Source organism: Xyrauchen texanus, chromosome 43, assembly GCF_025860055.1.
Source record: "Xyrauchen texanus isolate HMW12.3.18 chromosome 43, RBS_HiC_50CHRs, whole genome shotgun sequence".
In the NCBI taxonomy this organism is placed as follows: Eukaryota; Metazoa; Chordata; class Actinopteri; order Cypriniformes; family Catostomidae; genus Xyrauchen; species Xyrauchen texanus.
The window spans coordinates 20,105,150-20,130,607 of NC_068318.1; the positions used below are offsets into that span (position 1 = coordinate 20,105,150).

At 38.8% G+C, this 25,458-nt stretch overlaps 1 protein-coding gene across 1 annotated transcript; it reads right to left on the minus strand.

The window, feature by feature from the left end:
* Window positions 1-25,458, minus strand: LOC127636219 (integrator complex subunit 2-like). Its single transcript, XM_052116655.1, has 25 exons — window positions 25,317-25,458; window positions 22,653-22,946; window positions 21,989-22,127; window positions 21,683-21,785; window positions 21,263-21,376; window positions 18,720-18,850; window positions 17,710-17,880; window positions 17,380-17,600; window positions 16,586-16,711; window positions 15,890-15,961; window positions 14,912-15,026; window positions 11,896-11,964; window positions 11,343-11,477; window positions 9,778-9,954; window positions 9,168-9,276; window positions 8,134-8,238; window positions 7,317-7,481; window positions 5,341-5,542; window positions 5,102-5,227; window positions 3,951-4,152; window positions 3,377-3,670; window positions 2,862-2,969; window positions 2,476-2,581; window positions 1,828-2,004; window positions 1-1,682 (listed from the first exon to the last, which is right to left on the minus strand). Exons 2-25 carry the CDS (start codon window positions 22,943-22,945, stop codon window positions 1,510-1,512), a joined length of 3,633 nt encoding a protein of 1,210 aa, XP_051972615.1. The 5' UTR covers window position 22,946; window positions 25,317-25,458; the 3' UTR covers window positions 1-1,509.

Below are 25,458 nucleotides of genomic sequence, written 5' to 3' on the forward strand. Positions count from 1 at the left end.
TTCTGCATTTACGAGACTCCCACTTATATAAATTTTAACATGACCTGGTCTTATTGCAAATGAAGACTATTTTCGAAAGCTTTCGTACCAGACAACCATTGTTCTGGAGTAAAACGAGCATGTAAGTTAAGAGTTATTTTTTTCATGCCAGTCATGTAATTGAAAACGCATAAGTGTTTCCATTTGGACAGCAGGCTCTGTTACAGCTCGGCCTGAATATGATCTTTACCATGTGACAAGGGCGCCCCCACATGGATTTTAATAAACAAATAATCAGATGTATAGGTGTTGCTTTTTGTTACACATAGATTTGCTCTGGCAACCTAAAATCTGTTAGATGTACATTACATGTACATTAGTTATTTGTATGGCTATACTGAAGAAAAGACTTTGAGAAAAAGACGTTCCAAAAAGATGTTTTAATACAAATGTTCAAAATGTAAGACTAACATGTATACAAAACCAAGATGTTCAAACAAAATCGAGCCAATACATTTGTAAATTGGAGCTCTTAAATGTTGGTCTAGAAAACAGACCGATAATATCACTGCTAAGTGCCCTGGACACACACATTGCGCACTCAAATATACACTTAACTAGCAAGCTAACACATCATTTAGAAAATGTCTACTACATTTACAACAAACTGCCTTGTGACCTGAATTAAGTCAACCCTTAAGAACTGGCCAGAGAATGACTGGCCCAATTCACTTTACACTCAAAAGACATCATAGGACATTTTGAGTCAAATTTAGAGAATAGAGACATGGTAGTTTTCATTGAGTCCAGTCTGCGTCCTCACAAACTCACTGCAATAAATTTTTTAATCCTTTGGTCCATCTTGTCCTATGTCTTTATAAATGGTTGTCCATGATTTTAACCATAACAATACAAGTGGAGTACAATGTTTGAAAAAAAAAACAACAACAAAAAAAAAACACCTGCATCTAGAGAGCTCTTGTGGTATTAGGTTGGAGATGTTGGCTTGGAGAATATATATGCATGAGTAGACTAACTTTAGAATTGGGTCCACCGCTAACAGCTCCAATGCCTTTCCAAAGCAACCAATGCAATTCTTTGTTGGTTCATAACTATAATTCTTCGACCCAGTCTCCTGTAACAAGAGACTTAAAGCAATAGTTCACCCAAAAATAAAAATTCTGTTTCAAACGCATGCCTTACTTTCTTTTGTGGATTACAAATGTATATTCAACAGAATGTTAGGGACTGACAGTCTGTCACCATTCACTTTCATTGTTTGGAAAAAGGATGATATAAAAATGAATGGTGAGTGAGGCTGTCAGTGCCTAAAATTTTCCACAGAATAAAGACAAATCATGCAGGACTGGAACAACATGAGGGTGAGTAAATAAAGACAGAATTCTCATTCTTGGGTGAACTACCCTTTAATTTTTATAAGGAAATACTTCAAGCCTATTTAAACTAACCCTACCCGCTCAGACAAGTCCATAGTCCCACCAGGACATATGTCTTATTTATCTATTTGTCTCACAGTGCCTGTGTGCTGGAGCTGATGATCTCCATGAAGGTGGCCTCTATCTGATAGCACAGCTGCACATCAGGGTCGGCTCCACCCAGATCATCTGTAGATCTCTTAGGCAAAGAGAGTTTGGATTCTGATAGTGGTATTTCCTGCGGCTTTTCTCTCAAATACTGGAGACCTAAATACAAGAGCATACAGGATCAGATCTTCCTTTTCACTATTGCAACTCTATTTAAGGAATCAACGCAATTAGCAATGCAATATTACAATTAACAGATCATTAAAAACAAATACAGTAGGTCAATAGAAAAAGTTCCACTCACGGGTGATGAGAGGGTCAATGTCTCTGGCCTTGGTGGTGACATCAGCAGCAGACACCTGACCCAACTGCACCAGCAGGGACATGACATCATCGAAGAGGGGTGGGAAGCCCTTGCAGAAAGAAACCAGGCATGGCAGCGTCGGCATGAAAAATGCAAAACGCTTGGCACGGGTCAGAACTGTGCAAGACAAAATAAAGTTAATAATCTTAAATTAATATCTAACATTGAATCAGATTAAAATGCTTTTGTGAACAGGTGTACTGGGTAATATTATACCAAAAAGTGAGCCCATGTAACTGCACAGGAAATTGCAGGATTTAACCATGCTCAAGACTCCTCTGGAATTCCATTCAATAAAACATAATAAATGGATGGTTGGTGCATAATTTATAAACACTGCAGATGAAGTTTTTCAAAAGCACAAAAATGGCCAGCAGAGGGCAGTGTGCACAAAGATAACGGGGAAGTAATTTTTTTATAAATATAAAAGTAAAAGGTAAAGGTCTGAGTTCTTGAATAATATGTTATTTTTAAACACTCTTTAATAAAATGCCACCTGTAATAAATGAATAAGGAAGGAAACCAAGATGAAGTGAGAATGGAAGAGAGATAATGAGGTAAAGCAACAGATGAAAGAGTTTATTCAACCTGTGAGTAGAGTACCCATCACACTAATGGCAAGACGTGCCACACTCAGAGATTTGGGCAGTGCATACTGGGTGCACAGATGGGACAACAGCTGTATGGCAAAGATCTGTGGCAGGCAAAACAAAATTGCAATTAGCTTCATGGCCAGGGCTTGCTTGATTAATTATATATCTATATCTATATCTATATCTATATATATATCTATATCTATATATATATCTATATATATATATATCTCAATTTTTATTTATTTTTATTACAAAGATACATTGTAGACAGGCAGCTTACCATACCGTTATTGTGGATTTATCATCCAGGTTTAAACTCTTTTTAGAGTCCTAGCTGTGCAAGTAATAATGTGGATGGACTCATGATTGGTGGCTTACCTGTTTCTCCAGCTGCGGCTGGGCTAAGAGTTCTGGGATAAAGTCTAGACAGATGTGCATGGAAGGAATTCCTGCGACTGTCAGAGGGAGCAGAGGCTGAGGATAACCCTGAAGAAACATTCAAGGAACTCTTTTAAAACTGTTTTGTGCATATAGAACTCTTTGATCTCTCTAAGAATTCTATTAGAGGGAGATTAGTTATTCCATTAAAATTCTTAAGATGATGATTAATAATTCCATTAGAAGAATAAATAATGTTGGAACTAGAAGTCTGACTGTCAGAGACTATGAATCTCAAAGATTCTTTTTTTTTTTTTAATTGTATTGTTTCACACAAACCTATAGAATGATTGTTGTATTCTTAAAGCATGCAAAATATTTAATTTAAGATCACTTAATTTAAAATTATTTTCAAGTTAAAATGGATCAAGTAATTTTTACAGTAAACAAATCGATGTAGTGTGACTATCACTGTAACTGTGATGACTTCTTTAACAGAGTCATACTGTAATTACCTGGAAGTGCACTAGTTTGGCGATGTTGGGATCTGCGATGAACATTTGGTGCAGCAGACAGCAGATGAGACACTGCACCTCCCTCAGGTCACTGAGCAGTCCGCCCTCTGTCTCACGCTCCCCCTGGGCCCCCCGCCCAGCCCCTGTGTCTCCCACCTGGTTCCGCACGGGAATACCTGGAGCCGACTGAACGCTCCTCAGCAGGCTGTCTGTTCCTCCACCTCCTCCCAGCTGCAGTTCCTCCTGTGGGGACGGTAAACAGACCTCCAGCAGGATCTGTACTGCTGCACTGTCCTGAAGACGCAAAAACAATACAAGTCTCAAATAATGAATTGCCTCGAGGGTCTGAGGACTACTGTGTTTTCTTAATGATTCTGATAAATCTAATCAATTTACTTTACTGTAGAAATAACAATTAAGTTAGGTTCAAAGGTGCAAGTTAAATGAGCATCATGTGCAACAAACGTTTGCAAGGTATAAAACACATGCACATGATCAACAAACACAAGACATAAGACAACACAGCTTAAAAATGACAGTTCACACTGGCCATCGGCAGTCTTGCTAGGTCTACCTGAGCAGCCAGTAGAGCATTCTTCAGCTCCTCTCTGGTGACCTCAGGTGCATCAGGTTGGCCGCTGAGCCCAAGGTTTGAGATGGTCTGACCCTGTCGCTCAAATTCAGCTGTCTCCTTCAGGTGAGCATTAAGGTAGGCCTTAGATGCCAGCAAATATCCATTCAGCATGTGAACAGTGATGTCCATGAGAGGAGGACACCTGGAGAACAAAAAATACATTCATTCAGTAGAACTAATAGATATCATACAAATCATAGACTGCATACTGTACGTGTTCCAGAATGTATAATAATAGAACATGTGCTTTTCTGGCATTTTTGACACTTTTATTGATAGGGACAGTGAGAGAAAGGACAAATTATGGGGAATGAGTTCAGGAAATAATGCAAGATTCAAATTTGTCTCTCCTACAAATGCAGCCGTAGGGGCGTTTGGCCAATAGAGCGGGGTGGCCGATAATCGCAGGGTTGGCGGTTCGATTCCTGGCCCACATGACCCGAAGTGTCTTTAGGCAAGACACTGAACCCCAAGTTGCTCCCAATGGCATTCTTGCATGGCAGCTCTGCCGTCATTGGTGTGTGAGTGTGTTTGATATAATGACAAGTGATTTTCTAGTACCAAATTAGCAATTTAGCATGATTACTCAAGGATAAGGTGTTTGAGTGATGGCTGCTGGAAATGGGGCCTGTCTAGATTTGATAAAAAAAAAAAAAAAAAATATTTTCAAATAGTGATGGTGCTGTTTTTAATGTCAGTAATGTCCTGAATATACTTTGTGATCAATTGAATGCCACTTTGGTGAATTAAAGTACCAGTTTCTTTCCGAAACAGCAAAATCTGTACATTATTCCAAACTTTTGGCTGCCAGTGTATGTTTAAATATTTGGACACTTCTGGCTGTCAAATTTGGTGGCACAGAGTCATTACGATGTCCATAGATAATGTGATGGAAAACATGATGTGGGTATTCTAGTGGAACTGACTTCATACATCCACTAAAAATAGTGGAAAAATAGCGGGGGTCACTGTTCATGTGTGTTGTAAAGCATTTATTAAAAAAAATAAATAAAAAAAAAACTGTTGAGAGAAAATTACTGAGGGACAAATCTGCAGGGGTAAACAGTAGATAATCCAAAAGTGGATAATACCTGAAGACTCTGGGGTCACAGCGCAGAACAATGAGAGGATCCACCATCAGATCATTCTGAGTGTACCTCTGCTGCCGGAGGAGCTTTACTGAGGGCTGCAGAGCATTTACTGTCATCACCCACAGCCTGAGAGGAGAGAGAGAGAGAGAGAGAGAGAGAGAGAGAGACTTGGTTTGTGTGGGTGATTAAGGAGATTTTTCACATTTACTGTAACATAAGAAAGGCTGAGGGAGTTTCACCTGCGTGGCATGACTGTATTAAGTACCATCCAGAGTTTGTTGACTGTCTGCAGGATTCTTCGAGAGACGCCGTCCTCTAACAGCAAACCCATGCTGGCGGTGAGAGCCTCTGCGTACGGGATCAGATCGCCTGCAGAAAACAGTGTCAGGTGCTCCAGGATACGCAGCAGCCTGGGACCACCGGAGAGAATGTTCTGGAATGCTGGTATAAAACAAGACCAAAGAAAAAAGTATAAAAAAGAACAAATCAATAAACTGTTTTCAAAAGGTGTCCCCTCAAACTGATAGTAGTTTTTTTTGTTTTGTTTTGTTTTTTTACCTTAATTGTTTTCAATAATCTTGCCAACTATCTTGATATCTGGAATTTCGAAAACTGTTTTGTGTTCAGAATATTATATTTATATACATTATATTATAACATTTTCTGACTTTTGCTCTTAAATTATGAGATATTAAAGGATTTCAAGTAAGATTATTTCACTACTTTTGGAAAATAATTGCTCCAAAAATCATAATACAGCATATAGAGAAATATCCCTGAAGATTATTCTAAAGGAATTAATGGAAAGGAGGCGGCGAGAACCGGATTGAGAATATAAATAATATTTTAATTATGAACTTATTAAAAAGACAAACACACAAAGGTGTCAGACAGCTGCCCGGAAATCTCTCTGTCGCACTTCCATCTTTGGTTGGCCCTTATCCCCCTCGAGGGCTAATTAGACTGATTAGCCCTCCCACAATTATTAATATGAGATTTGGTATGGACTCCTCAGAAGCAGCAAGAGATGGAGGGTTGTGTAACGGACTGGCCCGTCAGTGCGGAAATGTGAATACAGAAACACCTTCAGGATCATTCTTCCACAGGTGCCAAATGGAGTTGCACAAAAATGGTCAGACTACAACAACAAACTATTTATATCATAGACCATAATAAACACTTGTGATCTCCTCCAGTGCCAGAGGGTCTTTATGAGTCTCTCTAATAGAGTTCAGTAGTGCAGTTAACCGTAGTGTGAAATTTCCTGAAAAATATGTCATACAGAAAAGATGTGCTAATTGCCTGGCAGAACCCACCTGAACTACATTTTGATTTTCAGATCTAGAGTGAGAGGACATACACTGCAAAGAAAAAATTATTCTCTTACTACGTACTTTGTCTTGTTGTCCAGGAAAAATATCAAAACAGCTTAAGACGAACATACAGTATAGCCTACTAAAAATACAAAGACAAAGATCCCCCATTTAGCCTTAACAGACTGTAGGGGCAAGTGCTGTTGTGGAACGGTACACGAGGAGGTGGGTGGCCAGCGCCACGCCCGACCACCTTTGTCTCCCCAGTGGCGATGTTTTACACACCACACCAGGTACTCATTTTAGGCTGAGTCGACCTAGGGGAGGCCCGGGACCGGTTCAGATAATCGTCACTGGTGTTGGCCATGAGCGGGAATCGAACTCAGGTCGCCAGGTTCGTAGCGCAGCACAATTTTACAATTTATTTGAAAACAAGACTTCTTATGAACATCATAATGTCATTTCATCATGTTTTATTTATGTTTCAATTTTATACTGGGAAAAAAATATTGAGTGAGAAACATTTTTGCAGATAATGCCTAAATTCTGAAGTTTTTTTTACAATTTTCTCATTTAAATAAGCAGGAGAGAGAGAGTGCGTGTTTACATAACAATAGTTTGGGGACAATTTTGCAGCTAAAATGTAAAATAATCAGACAAAACCTACCTTCGTTGTCATTTTGCGACGTCCTCATTTGAAAAAATAACTATGCAAATTAAAATGATATTTTTTAAATTCTAACAATGCAAAACATCTTCTGCAAGGGTTAGGGTGTGTGTTGGTTTAAAGTAATTATATTTAGCTTTATATAAAATACTAAATGTCTTTGATGTGTCCCTATTTAAATATCTGAGCAAATGTGTGTGTGTGTGTGTGTGTGTGTGTGTGCGCATGCTCTTACCCTGTCGTAACTGTGTCTGTGAGTATTTGCAGGATGAGGAGGTCAGCAGCATCTTCCTCAGTAAGGGCAGAGTGCCAGTCACTTCTTCTTCACTGATCCAGTCCTCCACCATACATAGGTGAGGGTAGTTTGTGGCCAGCAGCCGCAACAGAGCGGAGTGAAGGCCTGAGTATGGAGGGATATTATGAACGTTGGAAAAGAGTATTAAGGAAGGAAGGAATATGACTAAAAAGCTTTTTAGGTCAAAAAATTATTTTTTTTGCACCCTAAATAAAGATAGTGGATTTTTTTTACTTGATTATTTTATTAAAATAATAATTTCCTCTTAAATCATTTACTTATAATGACAACCGACATTAATCACAATCTACTGTGAGAAAACTACTGTGCTGAAAATCAGAGAATCAGATAAGAAAACGGTTTGATGTGCTTTGCAAACTTACTCAACTATGTAACAATACAAAGTCTATAGTTTATAAAAACTAATATGCAAAAAAAAAAAACGTTTCGGTAATGACAGAAGACATGCATAATAAGTATTCATCAACTTGGCCTGACCTGATGAACAACAAACTGAACTACACTGAAGAAGTTGGCACTTCATAACAGGCTATTTACAAAGTGCTTAAGGTCACAACAACAGCCCTTTTAATTCTACAGGTCACAGTGAGAGGATGGAAAATGGTCATGTAAAAACTAAATTATGACCATTTTGGTGCAAGAAAGCATGACACATTATAAGTGGACTTTCGGGAACAAAAATTAAAAATGTAACAAAAGTACATAACATGGCTTCTTTAAAACAGGTGTCCTTTACCTCCCAGCTCCTGCTGTAGTCCCTGTGCCTGATGGATGAGGTGTTTGATGGGGATCTGGTCCATGAGGGCCGGTGAGTATGATTTTGGCTTCTTCTGCATCAGCGCTGTGAGGAAGGAATGCTCAGTTATAAAAATAGGCCTCTATGGTGCGGCTCATGTACAAGGGATTTTTCATTGTATTCAGTTCATTAGCACAGCCAGAGGGCATCATTACTCCAGAATGATAGAGTAGAAAAGAGGGAGAGAGATTAAATAAGCACAGCACTCTGGGAAGGGCAGTATGCATAAACAGTGAAGAGTAACTGCTGTAATAACTGATGAAAGTCTTCCAAAGCAAAGTCAAACCGCAGGTGATTGGTGGGAGTCTGAAAATTGAATATGCCGGCGAGGGAAGAAAAGCTGCATCGCTCTCATCCCAATATTACAGCAGCACTCTCAGTGGAGAGACAGAAACTTGTGTACACTTGCATACCCCAGACTAGCTGCAGTTGAAGTGATTATGGTAGGTTTTGCTTAGAAAGTATCATTTTATAAATGCACTGATTAAATAAAAATAAAGAATGGAAGGAGAGTAACCTTGTGGACCCAAGGGGGGGGTAAAGTTTAAACATTAAAGTTTCTGTATACATAAATTAGTCATATGAGGTATCATTTGAAAGCTTAGAATCTGAACTTTTCTTCCTTTTCTCCCAAATTTGGAATGCCCAATGTGCTCCAAGTCCTCATGGTGGCGTAGTGACTCGCCTCATTCCGGATGGCGGAGGACGAATCTCAGTTGCCTCTGAGTCTGAGACCATCAATTCGTGCATTTTATCATGTGGCTTGTTGAGCGCATTACCACGGACACATTGTAGCAGATAAAACAAAAATAAAAATAGGCATTTTTGTGCCGAAACCTTGGTTAATGTTTTATCCCGCAGGGAAAAAAAAAACACACACAAAAGGTCGTATGATCAATAAGTTTGATTTACTAAAACAAAAACCTAATTTAAATGTGTTAGGAGAGTGCGTCAGATCAGTGTGCTATACTGACCCAATGTCTTTGTATTAGTGAGAAGAGCTTCCTCATAGGACAAGATATAGTAGAGAATCAGCAGTTGAGTGGTGATGGTATACTGTGACCGAGTCTTCCCTCCATCTCCCTGATGGAGAGAGAGAGAGAGAGAGAGAGAGAGAGAGAGAGAGAGATATAGAGAGAAAGATGGAGAAAGGGTCAAACATAGGTTAAAAGGAACAGAAGGCACAGGAATAAATGGCTTTGATCTGTATAAGACAGTACTAAAAACTGAAAGTATGAATGTATAGCAAAACTTTAATAAATAAATCATTAAACATCATACGTTTTATAGTGTTTTTTCATAGATGCATAAATTAAATGGATTCAAAGTCTATTCTCTGAATTTTGAAATGCATGGTTTTGTATATTCTGGAACATGAGTGTGTTTTTGTCTAAAAATATATTTTAATAATCTCTTTCCTCCTGATCGGAGTAGGCTCATTTTTGTGACTGCAGGGAAGTCATTTATCAGAGTTCAAAAAAACGTATATCCCACCGCAGTAAATTTCCAAATGATTTGCCATTTTTAGATGATTTTGCAATTTATGCATCTTGTGATGAAAATGATGCTCTTAGCTCCACTTACCCCTGCTAAGCCTTGAAACACATTAAGGATCTCCTGCTCTGTGATTGGCTGGTTGGTGGCCTCAGGGTTGGTCTTGGAAGCAGGGGTCAGGATAGAGTTAATGTAAACATCAATTAATGGAAGCAGTTGAGTGTGGAGCGGAGTGGTTGTCTCACACAGCTGTCTGAAGATCCAATCCTAAACAAACAGAGGAGAAAAAAAACAACATTTCAAACAAGAATAATATATGAATCAAAGGTTTGGAAGAAAGAAAGAAAGAAAGAAAGAAAGAAAGAAAGAAAGAAAGAAAGAAAGAAAGAAAGAAAGAAAGAAAAAGAAGGCACAATTGCACAGAATAAGTGAATTAACCAATCATCTACCTTGGGCACTTAGGTGATTAAATCATCTTTCCAGCTGAACAGATCAATAGCTATAACATGCCGTACTGACTAGTTGAGGCAGATTCCAGTCTTTAAGGCTGACGATGTAATTGTGAGGAAACATTCTGGCAATGCACTACCACATTCAAAACCAAGTCCTTAATTAAATCAATGGAATGTCTTTTCATGGATTCAGGAGAGGAGGGAGCCAGTCAAACAGATAATAGAACCCAAAGGATTCAATCAATACTTGCACTGAGCAGAGTCAAGAGTAATGTAGTGTAGTTAGTATGGTGAGGTTTTCCCAGACACAAGAGGACAGAACAGGGCAGAATAGAACACAAAGGAATGGAATCGAAGAGAAAAGAACAAAATACAAAAAGGAATATTACAGAACAAAAGAGAATAGAATAAGACAATAAAAAAAATAGAACACAAAAGAAAAGGTAATAAAAATAAAAAATAAAAATAATAGAACAAAGGGGGCCTGGGGAGCTCAGCGAGTAAATAAGATGACTACCACCACTGGAGTCTCAAGTTCGAATCCAGGTTATGCTGCCAAATTGGCCAGGTGGCTAGGGAGGGTAGAGTCACATGGGGTAACCTCCTCGTGGTCACTATAATGTGGTTCTCGCTCTCAGTGGGGCATGTGGCGAGTTGTGCGTGGACACCGCGGAGAATAGTGTGAAGCTGCTATGTCTCCGTGGTAACGCGCTCAACAAGCCACGTGATGAGATGCGCGAATTGATGGTCTCAGACACAGAGGGAAATGAAATTCGTCCTCCGCCATCCGGATTGAGGAGAGTAAATACGCCACCATGAGCACTTGAGCGCTATATGAGCGCACTGGGAATTGGGCATTCCAAATTAGGGAAAAAAATACATAAAATAGAACAAAGCAAAAAGAATGGAACAGAACAAAATGAAAGAAAAGGACACAATAGAATGGAATAGAAAAAAAAAGATAAACAAAACAAAAAAATGGAACAGAACAAAGCAAAACAAAAAAATGGAACAGAACAAAGCAAAACAAAACAACAGAAAAGAACAGAACACAATAGAATAGAATACTACAGAACAAAGTAGAATCGAATCAGAGAGAAATTATTAAGGTCAAGGAAATACAACAAGATAAAAGGACAGAATACAATCGAACAACACAGAAGGGCAAAAAATTCAACTCAACGTGGAGATCCTCAGGAATACCTTTATGGATACTTTGTGTTTGGTGAAGGCTCTGCTCCTCAAAAGCTGGTATATGCAGTGGATGGGGAGGAATCCTGTGATGTTGGCACTGAGGTTGTTAGTAACAGCCACTCTCACTGCATGCGCCGTGACTACCTGCAAGAGACCACAAAAGTCCACTCAATACTGTATCAGTCTTGACACAAGAAGGAGCAACATTTACATTTCAGGCATTCAGCAGACGTCAAAGTGCTTTAGCTTCCATGTGTTCAGACTACCATGTTTAACAGATGGCAGGCATTCAATTCTCTAAATTCCCTTCTAAGAGGATATCTATAACAGTTCTTCTAATAATATGGCAAGCTGTTACTAATTAAGATTATTTCTCCAGTGCCTACACAGTTCCTGCAATGTCAAGTACTGTCCATATTGCACAAACTCAGAGATGTTAAACACACTGTACCAAACAGAACATATAAAACTTTGGACATTTTTCCAATTATTACTGCCTACTGACTCTTGGGATGACTGTTGTGCATTTAAAGATTTAAATCGACTGTGAGGAAAAAGGCACCTGTTCCGTGAAGATTTCCTGGGTGAAAATGGTCTTCATTTTGCTCAGTGAGCTGGGTTTGATGGCGATCTGTGGAAAGACAAGGAGTTAAAGTCAGCAAAATATGTGTTTCTCAAATAGAGGAAACTCCATGCAAGTTTTAAAAGTTTCATCCACTTTTAAAGACAAAATCTAGATTTCTAAAACAACCTGGAGGTTTATAAAGCAGAAAGTGACTCATTCTGGCTAAACAAACCCAAAGGAAAACCAGTGCTTGTACCCTACATGAGTCATCTATCTGTACCACATCAATAATGCACAACTCAGCTAAGGGCAATTACATATCACACAGTCAAGCTCTAGCCTTCTCTGGGAGGCACATGTTCTCTACTGGCTTTTCAGACACTAAAAATCAATAAATCCACCAATTAACATCCTTCTTCAGAGACAGGTTCAGGGCAGCCAAGTATAGTAGATGTTTTTACTTAGGAGTAATTCTTGAGTTGAACAAATGCTGGCATTTAAGCCCAAAAGTAATCAGCACTAAGTACTCTGTTATGTACTAAATTGGAATGTTTTTTTACTTAAACAAAATCCTCAATATTATGCATCTACCACTGATGCATAAACCAGACCTTTTTCTGCAGGCACTAGTATTAAAGAGAATATTCAAGTTTGATGCCATCTACTCATCCTCATGACATTCTAAACCCATATGACTTACTTTCTTGCATGGAACAGAAAAAGGAGTTGTCTAACAGAATGCACAGGCTGATTTGTCGTTGGTCACCATTCACTTTCATTTTATAGAAATTAATGACCGTGAAAGTGAATACTGTATAGTAGTTTGGACATTATTAAAAATATCTCCTTTTGTGTTCAATAGAAGAAACGCATAAGAGTGAGGGTGACAAAATATTCAATTTTTAGCTGAACTATTCATGTTTTTTTCAAAACAGTGGCATGGCCAAGGTTGGGCCTGGGTCCACCCAAATTAGGCTGAGGCAAACACAGAATATTAGAGATTATTCTTTGACTTCAAATATACAGTGCATCTGGAAAGTATTCACAGTGCTTCACTTTTTCCACATTTTGTTATGTTACAGCCATATTCCAAAATTGATTAAATTAATTATTTTCCCCACAATTCTACAAACAACACCCCATAATGACAATCAAAGAAGTTTGATTGAAATATTTGCAAACAAAACACATGTACATAAGTATTCACAGCCTTTGCCATAACACTCAAAACTGAGCTCAGGTGCATCATGTTTCCACTGATCATCCGTCAGATGTTTCTACAACTTGATTGGAGTCCACCTGTTGTAAATTCAGTTGATTGGACATGATTTGGAAAGGCACACACCTGTCTATATAAGGTCACACAGTTAATAGTGCATGTCAGAGCACAAACCAAGCCATGAAGTCAAAGGAATTGTCTGTATACCTCCGAGACAGGATTGTATTGAGGCACAGATCTGGGGAAGGGATAAGAAACATTTCTGCAGCATTGAAGGTCCCAATGAGCACAGTGGCCTCCATCATCCATAAATAGAAGAAGTTTGGAACCACCATCCTAGAGCTGGCCGCCTGGCCAAACTGAGCGATCGGGGGAGAAGGGCCTTAGTCAGGGAGGTGACCAAGAACCCGATAGTCACTCTGACAGAGCTCCAGCGTTTCTCTGTGGAGAGAGGAGAACCTTCCAGAAGAACAACCATCTCTGCAGCACTCCACCAATCAGGCCTGTATGGTAGAATGGCCAGACAGAACCCACACCTCAGTAAAATGCACATGACAGCCTGCCTGGAGTTTGCCAAAAGGCACCTGAAGGACTCTCAGACCATGAGAAACAAAATTCTCTGGTCTGATGTAACAAATATTGAACTCATTGGCCTGAATGGTAAGCGTCATGTCTGGAGGAAACCAGGCACCGCTCATCACCTGGCCAATACCATCCCTACAGTGAATCATGGTGGTGGCAGCATCATGCTGTGGGGATGTTTTTCAACGGCAGGAACTGAGAGACTAGTCAGGATCGAGGGAAAGATGAATGCACCAATGTACAGAGACATCCTTGATGAAAACCTGTTCTAGAGCGCTCTGGACCACAGACAGGGACGAAGGTTCGTCTTCCAACAGGACAATGACCCTAAGCACACAGACAAGACAACAAAGGAGTGGCTACGGGACAACTCTGTGAATGTCCTTGAGTGGTCCAGCCAGAGCCCAGACTTGAACCTGATTTAACATCTCTGGAGAGATCTGAAAATGGCTGTGCACTGATGCTCCCCATCCAACCTGATGGAGCTTGAGAGGTCCTACAAAGAAGAATGGGAGAAGCTGCCCAAAAATAGGTGTGCCAAGCTTGTAGCATCATACATAAAAAGACTTGAGGCTGTAATTGGTGCCAAAGGTGCTTCAACAAAGTATTGAGCAAATACTTATGTACATGTGATTTAAAAAAAATATATATTTTTTTATAGATTTGCAAAGATTTCAAACAAACTTCTTTCACGTTGTCATTATGGGATATTGTTTGTAGAATTTTGAGGAAAATAATGAATTTAATCAATTTTGGAATAAGACTGTAACATAACAAAATGTGGAAAAAGTGAAGCGCTGTGAATACTTTCCGGATGCACTGTATTTTTATAAAATTGGATAACAAAAATGCATATATTCTGATTTCTAAACGTGTAAGAGAACAGTTTGAGTGTGCCGTTTCTCTGTTGTTAAGGAAAATGTATTTGAGCAAAAACTTGGCCCGCCCATCTGTTTTTGTTGAGGCCCACCCAAAAGAAATTTCCTGCTACACTCTTGTTTCAAAAGTTGGTGAGCTGCCTATCTAAGAAGAATTTTACTCTTAGGTGCATTTGAAAGTTCAAAACAAACATTGACCTATGATGTCCAAAACTGGTAGGTATGCAGCTCTCTAGGTTTTGAAGCACAACCAAAGTGATGTCTTCATTGTCTTTCAGGGTTAAAAATGTTTTGATTAGTTAATAGGTTGCCTGGGTTGATGGTTTACACTCACCTTCATCCCCAGGGTAGAGCAAACCAGCTCGATGATGGCACTGAGCTGGTTGCTATGGAAATACATGGCAACCAGTAATAGCATCTCTCCAAAAGAGGCTGAGACACCGGCAGCACTGGAGAGAACAAGAAAGGGGAGGAGAGGAGGAGGAGGAAGAGAGGGAGACGTTTAGAGCAAGAGAAAAAGACAAGAAATAGATTTAAAAGGAGGCAATGCCATTTTAACACTCTTATTATACTGGTGAAATAAATATACACACATGGCACCAACCCCCAGCCTCACAGTGACTCAAACATCAATGATAACACTAAGCACAAACACACACACACGGCTGTGCACTGACGGCCCTTTGTCTCTAAATTTATAGTGCAGATAAATGCTCCAATCACAGGGGGTCAGGAGAGAGGCAAGCCAGAGAGATGACTTATATTCCATCAGCTGCTTATTAGTTATTAAATTGAAAAAGGCTGCCACTGCCTAACCTCTGAGTAACCCCATCTGTTTCCATTTCAGTATTTATGCAACCCCCCCACCCCCGTTAACAAGCATAAAATGTTCTAACGGACCAAAAATTGAGCGCATGCGTTTCCGCACAGTGTTTTCTGTTTGGAGAAAAACATTTCCGTTTTTCCATAAACTCTTAAAGCAGCCTTTTAGTTGGAAAAATGCAATGTTAATTTCTCAAAAATGTATATCCCTCTTCACCTTCCCATTAGCCAGATTCATGCTCTTATACTGCCTGTCTCTAGAAAATAAGTGTGGCTGAGTACCTCATATGACAGACGGGCAGATCTCAAGGACCAATTATTACAAGGGCAGGACACAAAACATTTGAAAATAAACAAACATGGTTCCATATATGTCCCTCTTTGAATTCAAACTAACTGGATTAATGTATTATTGTAACTGGTGTTATAAAAAGTGCAGTTATTAGTTTTTAATGACTATGAAGAGCTTGTCCATGCAAGCTTACTGTACCTCTCGAAATACTCCTCTTCTTTAATCATCCAGCTGAGCCACATTACCATCAGCTGCTCCTGTTCTGGAGTACTGCAAGAGAATAAACAACAGCAATGATGATGCACTTGGATTTTACTCTAGACTTTATAGGTCAAGTGCATAATTTCTGAGGAATTTGTGCCACCAAATTGAATTGCAAAAATAATGATTGTTTCCAAACAGGTTTTCCAAATGCTCCCACTGTATGTCTTTGGTCAGACAAAACAGATAGTCCTACCCCAAACTCTTGCCATTGGTTAAGCCAATGTTGTTGTGTCAGGCTGGTTGGGATGCTCAAACAAACAGGAATGTTTTGATAGCCCCATAGAGCAACCATGTCTACAATTTTCAGGCGAATCAACCTACAAATGGTTATTTCTAGTTGTCTCATCACATTAAACTGGGATAGGAGAATATATTCTAACATGGAAAAAATTACACATTTCACCTTTCAGTAAATTTAATTAAACAGTATTGAACTCTTATAGCCAAGATGAATGAAATTAAATAGAAACGAACAGCTTAACGTTGAACGAAACTGATAGACAAGAAGTTATTGAGCTGATGCTGAAGTTGGGGAAAACAGAGAGAGAATCACTTCGTATTGTTATACATTTAATCATTAATTCGCCATTTATTTTGATGGATTGGGTTTATTTATGCTGAAGGGTGTACCTGACGAGTGTGGGGAAAGCCAGCAGTTTGCAGAAGGACAGAGAGACAAAGCGCACACCTGCAGGCGTGGCTGGCGGACGGCTGGTCATCAACTGTAACAGTTGCTCCGCCTCTTCATCTGTGGGTCTGCAGAGAGAAAATATATGCCATAACCACCCTTAATTTTATGAGATTTTTGGAAGCGATGTTCTATGTCATCAGGAACTGACAGTAATCAACAAACATCTCAGTATATATTTTTTATCACCACACAAACCAGAATTTATTTCCATTACTTCCGCCTGACTTTGCCATGGTTTCAAAATCTTCTTGCAAGGATTAACCCCAGGCTTTAAAATCTATTTAATGGTATGATTAACACAAACAATTACAATTCGGTCATGCTTTGCTTACATTTGTGTTGCTATCTCTCTAGGTGGGGAAGATTATCAGTGAATAGCAATTTATATTTCAGACAAATTTCACTGTATGGCTTCAGAACATTTAAACTATAGCACATGGACCACTTTTATTTTAAGGTGATTTTTAGAGCTTAATCTGAGTTTCTATATATTTTCAGTATATGAAAAAAAGAGTGGTCAAAATACTCTTCAAAAGGTCACCTTTTGCATTCCATGTGCCTACGTGAAATGGGATTAAGCGCCTTGCTCAACGGCACAACAGTGATGACTCGAGGCTCAGTCATGGCGTGATTGAAACGTCATACTTCTGGTTACCAGCTTGAACCATTACTTCACACCGCTACAACCAAACATTTTACTGTGAACACGTGGATGGCATCACCTACACCGTACCTGAGCCCAGCGATGCCCATGAGTGCGCAATAGAGTCGTAGCAGTGCGCTGGCCTTCACCACATGCTCCTCCCGCAGGCCAGAATACCCTGAGCTGCTCTCTGTGTCCATGTCACTGTCATTGGGAACGTGAGTACTGCGAGAGCGAGGTAAGATGGCCACTAGCTCCAACAGTAGCTGCCTTCGCATTTGCCATAGTACAGAGCTGCTTTCTCTTTTCCTCTGAAAGGGAGTATTGCAGGGAGATGAAACGATGTATAGATTTCAGGTTAACAAGAGCAGACAATCAACAAGTGCCTAAGAACAATCACATGCCACTGCTGCTACTTACCTGCTGACCATTGCGAATGAACATACTGAACCAGGTGCGCACTTTTCCATTGGTGCCCAGGAGTAGGCCGCTAACATAAGACACCAGAGGACTGACTGCCTCATCTGCAGTGTCTGGCTTATAGTCTAGTGTGAGAGCCACACCCAGACCTGGCAGGTGACACTCCTCAACCTGTGAAAAGACCAAGGTCTCTTCTTTAATCATACATACTAAACAGAGTTAAAATGTGACATGTTTTATTGTTTTGATGAAGAAACACATTTCATGCAGTAAAGTAATAAGGTAAGTCTCAGTAAACATATAATAATTTATATGCATGAAACTCGTATGTGTTTCTGGATTAAAATGACTCATAATAATTGAGCAGGTCACAAATTTCAGCCATGAAAAAAACATCAAGTTCTTAAAACAGCGCATTTTCATGAATTTGTACAGAGTCTGAAAATACTTTGCTGTGATTTTTCTATTTGAAGGGATATTTTACACATAATGGCAATTAGCTCATCATTTACTCAACCTCATATCATCACAGATGTGTATGACTTTATTCAGCAGAACACAAACAAAGATTTTTAGAAGAATATCTTGACTCCAGTGGGTAAATCCATAATTTAGAAGTGATATGATAGGTGTGGGTGAGAAACAGATCAATATTTAACTCCTTTTTTCCTATAATTGTGAAATTCACTTTCACATTATTCTTCATCCATATCATCACCTACTGGTCAAATATGGAGGCACCAAAACATTTACTAAGAAATTAAATCTTTAAAGTGTTTTTTTTTGAGTGTATACACATTATTGCATAAAATATAAGACTGGATTATTAATCAGACTTACAATTTTTGTTAATAAATTGATTACATTTAAGAATTCAACATAAAAGTATGACACATAATATTTTAGGATTAGAATAAATATGCCCTCATAAAGGTAACAAATGCCTATGAAAACTAAATCCAGGGGGAAAATATTGCCCCTTAATTTCTGACAATGTATTGAAGACTCACCACCATGGCCCTGATATTCAGAGCCTGAGAGGGGTTCATCTGACACAGCTGCCTGAGAGCTTCTGTCCTGCGTCTGCCCCCTACGCTCTCCTCATCCTGCCGTTCTCCATTCTTTATCAAACCCCTGCACACTGGAGGCACAAAAATCAAACACACACAGCTTTGATGTAATACAATGCCTAAACACTTGGAAAATGCTAACACTAGGCCCCGTACAACTGCGCAGCTGAAGACCAGCAGAGGAAAAAACACTTAAACTTGTCTTCAGTGCCCAAATGCTTAATAAGTGTTCTTAGAAGAAATGGTGATGTTACACAGTGGTAAATCTCGACTGTACCAACTTTTTTGGAGCATGTTGCAATCATCTGTTTTTAAATGAGTGTATTTATACTGTATCCACCTATTTCCTATGTCCCGTGATGCTTAGCGTGAAATGTGGGTGTTTCTACCATTGTCAAGTAAGCACAGCTGCTGTTGCGGTGTTCGTCCATTCATTCTTTCATTACCTTATTTATGATTTTGAAAAAAAGTCATAAAGACACAGAAAGCACAAACAAAATCGCTGCACTCTTTCTCCCAGATGCAGTTGAGGTTTAATCTAAGCTCAAACGCAACATTTCGAGCAAAATAATACGTATCTTGTCACCCTTTATGTTCAAATCAGACAGACACACTGAGGAACAGCTGTGATGTTCTCATCCTTGGGTATGTAATCACTTTTTAAAGTTTTCAAATTGGACGGTTATTTCCTTTTAAATCCACACGTAACTTTTATTCGGCGGGTGACTGACTGGGGAGAGGTGGTGCTTCGCTGCCATCCGGGATGCATCAGGATGCCGTTTTAAACCTCAAATGGTTTTTGACTACCTCTGTATGTTGATCCAATCACAAAACATTTTGCACCCCATTTATTGACCATTAGCGCTGACCATTTGTGATCGGGATCATCCAAAATTATTTAAAAAACAGGGTCTAAAATGACTGCAGCCAGAGCTAGAGAATGCTATGAAACGGTTTCCGGCGGAAGTCCCACCCACATTAGTCTCCCCAGTAAGATGGATATAAAACAATTAAATTTACAAGGTAAAACATCAAATAATGTGTTGTTTAAGTCCTTTCAATAAAGCACAGCGTGAATAGAATTTACAAATCACTACGTTTTATTTTTATTGGCAATTTGCATACGGTCACAACTTCGCAAGAATTAGGGTTGTACAATAAATAGTAAAATGTATTAGTAATAATCAAAATAATTCACTTAATATAGTTCTTTAAAGTAACTCTATAGTTAATCAATCAATCAATCAATCAACAGCATTTGTGGCATAATGTTGATTACCACAAAAAATTATTTTGACTTGTCCCTCAACCCCAAAATCTGGGTTACAGTCAGGCATTTACAATGTAAGTAAATGGGGTCCTAAGTAAATGGGGTCCTAACATAAATCTTTTGCCTGAACATAACAAATGGTGTTTTAAAAAGTAAATGAGACATTTAAAAAAGACAACCTTACCAAATCAACGTCTAAACCTAACCATTAGTGTTTTCATATATATATATATATATATATATATATATATATATATATATATATATGAGATGTAAAAAAACATCCTTACCTAATGAATGCCTAAGCCCAACCATTAGTGTTTTAAAATGCAGAAGCAAAATGAAAGAAAAAAAAAAAAAACACATTTTGTGAAGCAACCACCTCATTTCATGTCACTTCTATGACTCTGTTGTGTCACGTGTCAGCTTGAGTTCATGGCTGGACTTGAAACACGGTCCCCCGACCCCAAGTCCAATGCTTTATCAGGTGAGGTACTATGCAAGCTATTCATTTTGGAATAAGTGCATACATGTAGATGGGTCAGTAATACAAGCATTGCAATGTATCGTTTTTGAAAATATACGTTAGTGTCTCGATATCATAAAATATCAGGGTCTGAGAAATGGAGAGAAAAATAAGTATTTATAAATTCAATTAAAAGATTTGAGTGAAAGTGAATAAAACACCATTTCTCTAGTGTTTGTTTCCTATAAACTGCAGGGAATTGTACCTGGAGACACGTATAACAAGTTTTGCAAAAATGTATATTGAGTCACGTTTCCACTATGAGACCAGGTTGGCTGAATCTCACTGTTTCTCTTTCAGCGTCTCGGGCAGGATAGCCACATTTTTAGATACCAATTTTATAAATGTTTTATTCCTGTGTCCAGACTCCCGAAGAAAAACAGATTAACCGTTCATGAAACCTTGAGGTTCACCGAATGTTAAAAACAGTAACTGCACATCCCTAGTGAGGACTGTCAAAAAATTGTCACATTTTTGACAATTTGTACAAATATAATACACTAAACATCACATTATCTGCTAAGAACATTACGCTGATGCAAGTGAAAACACTGGAGAGCAGAAAACAATAACAGGCTTCCGTTATGAATGATGGAACCCTTCCGTGTTCAGAAAAAGGGTGGATATAGTTGATCAGCATTTATGACAGCTTCAAACAAATAAATGGACATCAGGTGATGGACATACCTTCATTAAAGCTGTCCGGGACATTTGCCACCAGTAGACACAAGAACCACTCCCCATTCCTCACGTGAAGTAGCGCCTCAGCAACATCAATGATGGGCAGCAAAGATGGCAGCTCTGTTTGAAGCAGACAATCTTACAATTAGTTTTTTTTTTTTTTTTTTAAGGTTTACAGTTTAATCTTCAAACACTTTAAATAAAAAAAACTAAAATATGAAGGTAATATATAGATCCAGCCTAATATAATCCACTGATATCCACTGATAATATAGTATGGCACAGTTGAAGTCTTCTATTTTGATATGCAGAAAAATACATTTATTGATCCAGACAATTAAGTAGTGGTAAAATTGTCTAGTGGGTTAGTTTCTCACTTCCATGTCAAGCACAGGTTTGACAGAGTTTTAACACACAAGCATTTACCTGCTTGTAGGATGCAGAGAACATCCGCCACCTCATCCAGGTACACGGGACTTTCAAACAGCTCAGAGGACTTTAAAAAAAACTCCCCATTAGAATCAGCCACCTGTGGAAAAGAGGCAAAAATCTCAAAAACTCTATTTCATGTCTGACAGAATGAATGTCAACTATCTATGGATTCTGAAATTAGATGTCCTGAAATTATAAAGTGGCTTATAACAAAACCTTAAATCAAAAGATGAATAAGTCTTAAATAAGCGTGTAAAAGGACTAGATTGTTATGCAGGAGAGTAAAAACAGACACAAAACCTTGTTCATGATGGCCAGCAGCTCACTGAGTGCTAGTCTGAGTCTCCTGAGAGGATCACTGTGCTCAAACTCCAAAGTCAAGCCATGCTGCAGCTGAGAAACCAGGATGCTCTCGCCATTGGAGCCTCCAGCCTTATGCCTGCACGGAGAGAAGATTAAAAAAAAAGCTACATTTCAATAGGAAACGTGTATGGTCCATTCAACTGGATCATTAAATGTAACAATATTATACAGCATAATGTTCCTAAACCTAATGAGCCACCTTTCTAAACAGCATTTTGGGCATCATAGACACGTTATTCAGCACTTTTGCGCATCAAAAGCATGCTATTCTGAATACGCCGTTTAGGTAGTCAGCACACTAGGGTTTGAAAAAAAAGAAGAAAAAAAAAACAACAAAAAAAAAACCACAGTCTTTTATTTATTAACATTCAACAGGCTACTAAAATGCATTAATAAGAAACCTTTAAGGGATATTTGACTCAAAAATGGTCATTTGCTCACCCTCATGTTGTTACAAATATGTATAACTTTTGTTCTTCCGTGGAATACCAAAGGTAGAATTTAGCCACAGTCACCATTCACATTCATTGCATCTTTTTTTCCCATGGAAGATAGATATAAGGGTTTGGAACAACATTAAAAAGTATATTAGTGAATTCACCTTAGCTGCTGCTCTTTTCTAGCATCCTGTTCCAGCGCATGGAAGTCCACAGACAGCAGCGCTACAATGGAGTTCACTGCCTCCACCCCTGACAGCAGTCGCAAGATGAGTTTCTTGTCCTGTGCCCAGGCATTGCTCTGATCTGCAGGGGCACAGAGAGCCATCCTCACCAGACAGGGCAGCAGCAGTCTAAGCTCTGGGTCACTCAATGCAGCCAGCCTGGCCACATCTACCTTCTGCATGGCCTCAAAAGCAAACGGACTAACAAACTGAAGACTGGCACTGTCTGCCATTCTGTTGGGAAGCATGTAAAAGTGGAGGCCAAGAACAGAAAGAAAAGTATATCTTATTGCACCTGTAGGTTTACATAAGCACACCGATTAAACCCTAACAAAAATTATTAACCAGATTTCACACTAAAATACCATAGTTACTGCAGTTACTGTTATTACAGTAAAATTATAACGAATTAATGAGATATATTTCATAGATTGTATGAAGCTTTCATAATCTATCTTCTTTTTATAATCTTTTCTCCCAATTTTGGAATGCCCAATACTTAGTAGGTCCTCGTGGTGGCGCGGTTACTAACCTCAATCCAGGTGGCGGAAGACAAGTTTCAGTTGCCTCTGCTTCTGAGACAGTCAATCCGTACATCTTATCACATGGATCGCTGTGCATGACAACACAGAGACTCACTGCATGTGGAGGTTCATGCTACTCTACGCGATCCACACACAACTAACCACCCTCCCCATTGAGAGCGAGAACCACTAATCGCAACCACGTGGAGGTTACCCCATGTAACTCTACCCTCCCTAGCAACTGGGCAAATTTGGTTGATTACGAGACCTGGCTGGAGTCACCAGAATCTATCTTTTTTATTCTATTTATTCTTTTATGATAACAGAGGAGGCTAATACCAACCAAAAATCACCACAGTATTGCTGTGTTTTGTGGGCATGGCACCATAATGCTATGTTTTATGGACATACACTGGTGGCCAAAAGTTTGGAATAATGTACAGATTTTGCTCTTATGGAAAGGAATTGGTACTTTTATTCACCAAAGTGGCATTCAAATGATCACAATGTACAGTCAGGACATTAATAATGTGAAAAATTACTATTACCATTTGAAAAAATTTCAGAACTTCTTAAACTACTTCAAAGATTTCTCATCAAAAAATCCTCCACATGCAGCTATGACAGCTTTGCAGATCCTTGGCATTCTAGCTGTCAGTTTGTCCAGATACTCAGGTGACATTTCACCCCACACTTCCTGTAGCACTTCCCATAGATGTGGCTGTCTTGTCTGGCACTTCTCACGCACCTTACACTACAGTCTAGCTGATCGCACAAACGCTCAATGGGGTTAAGATCCATAAAACTCTTTTTACACTCATAAAACACTCGAACATTTTCTTTTTGTTTTTCTGTTTCAAAAGTGTCTTTTTCTTTGCAAGTCTTCCCATAAGGCTGCACCCCTGAGTCTTCTCTTTACTGTTGTACATGAAACTGGTGTTGAGCAGGTAGAATTCAATGAAGCTGTCAGCTGAGGACATGCGAGGCATCTATTTCTCAAACTAGAGACTCTGATGTACTTATCCTCTTGTTTAGTTGTACATCTGGCCTTCCACATCTCTTTCTGTCCTTGTTAGAGCCAGTTGTCCATCTTTGAAGACTGTGTACACCTTTGTATAAAATATTCAGTTTTTTTTGGCACTCAAGCATTGTATAGCCTTCATTCCTCAAAACAATGATTGACTGATAAGTTTCTAGAGAAAGCTGTTTCTTTTTTGTTGTTGACATTTTTGACCTAAAGTCATGCCAGTCTATTGCATATTATGGCAACTCAAAAACAAACACAAAGACAATGTTAAGCTTCATTAAACAAACCAAATAGCTTTCAATGGTGTTTGACATAATGGCAAGTGTTTTTCTAATACCAAATTATCAATTTAGCATGATTACTCAAGGATAAGGTGTTGGAGTGATGGCTGCTAGAAATGGGGCCTGTCTAGATTTAATTAAAAATATATATATGTTTTTTTCAAATAGTGATGGTGCTGTTTTTTACATCAGTAATGTCCTGACTATACTTTATGATCAGTTGGATCAATGCCACTTTAGTTAATTAAAGTACCAATTTCCTTACGAAACAGCTAAATCTGTACATTATTCCAAACATTTGGCCGCCAGTGTAAATGTGGTAATATTATTTTAAGTACCTTGTAAATACAATGGTATATGAATATGATGATCAGTAACACGGACAAAACTCCTTCCTAAATGTATTGTTTACCTATTATACACTTTCAGAATTCAAATCTGATGTCACACCGCTATTAGTGGTTTAACTTTGCTTTGCTCTTTAGTAATGTTAATGATAATTCAGATTTTTATTTTAACCATGCATTGCTCTAAAACTAGTGAAACTAATATAGGAAACAATTTCAAAAACATATTATATGCATTGTTTGAACAGAATCGTTCTCATATTCACACCACTACTAGCTAGATTCACACCATATCTAGCTAGATGTAACTTCTGCTTAATGTCGCGAACTGCTGTTGACTTGCAAGTTAATGTAATAAAGTCTAACTAATATATAAATATATGTGTGTGTTATAGGGGGCCGTGGGACGGTGGTAACCACCTTACCTGCAGTTTACCAGTGCAGCTAGTTACAATAGAAACACAAGCCTCCGATGAGGCACGCAAGACCGCGGTCTGTCGTGATTCTCACGCTTAAAGGAAGTTAAGCTTCGTCGGTCAAGGTAGTTGAGCTCACCGAAAGGCTAAC

Bases quoted from the DNA above. Each gene is read 5' to 3' on its own strand.
- LOC127636219 (XM_052116655.1), bottom strand. From the start codon at position 22,945: ATGGCAGACAGTGCCAGTCTTCAGTTTGTTAGTCCGTTTGCTTTTGAG. The intron at 9,955-11,342 runs GTATTCCTGAGG...CTGTTTGTTTAG, and splicing joins AACACAAAGTATCCATAAAG to GATTGGATCTTCAGACAGCT. The intron at 9,277-9,777 runs GTAAGTGGAGCT...TCTCTCCATCAG, and splicing joins TGTTTCAAGGCTTAGCAGGG to GGAGATGGAGGGAAGACTCG.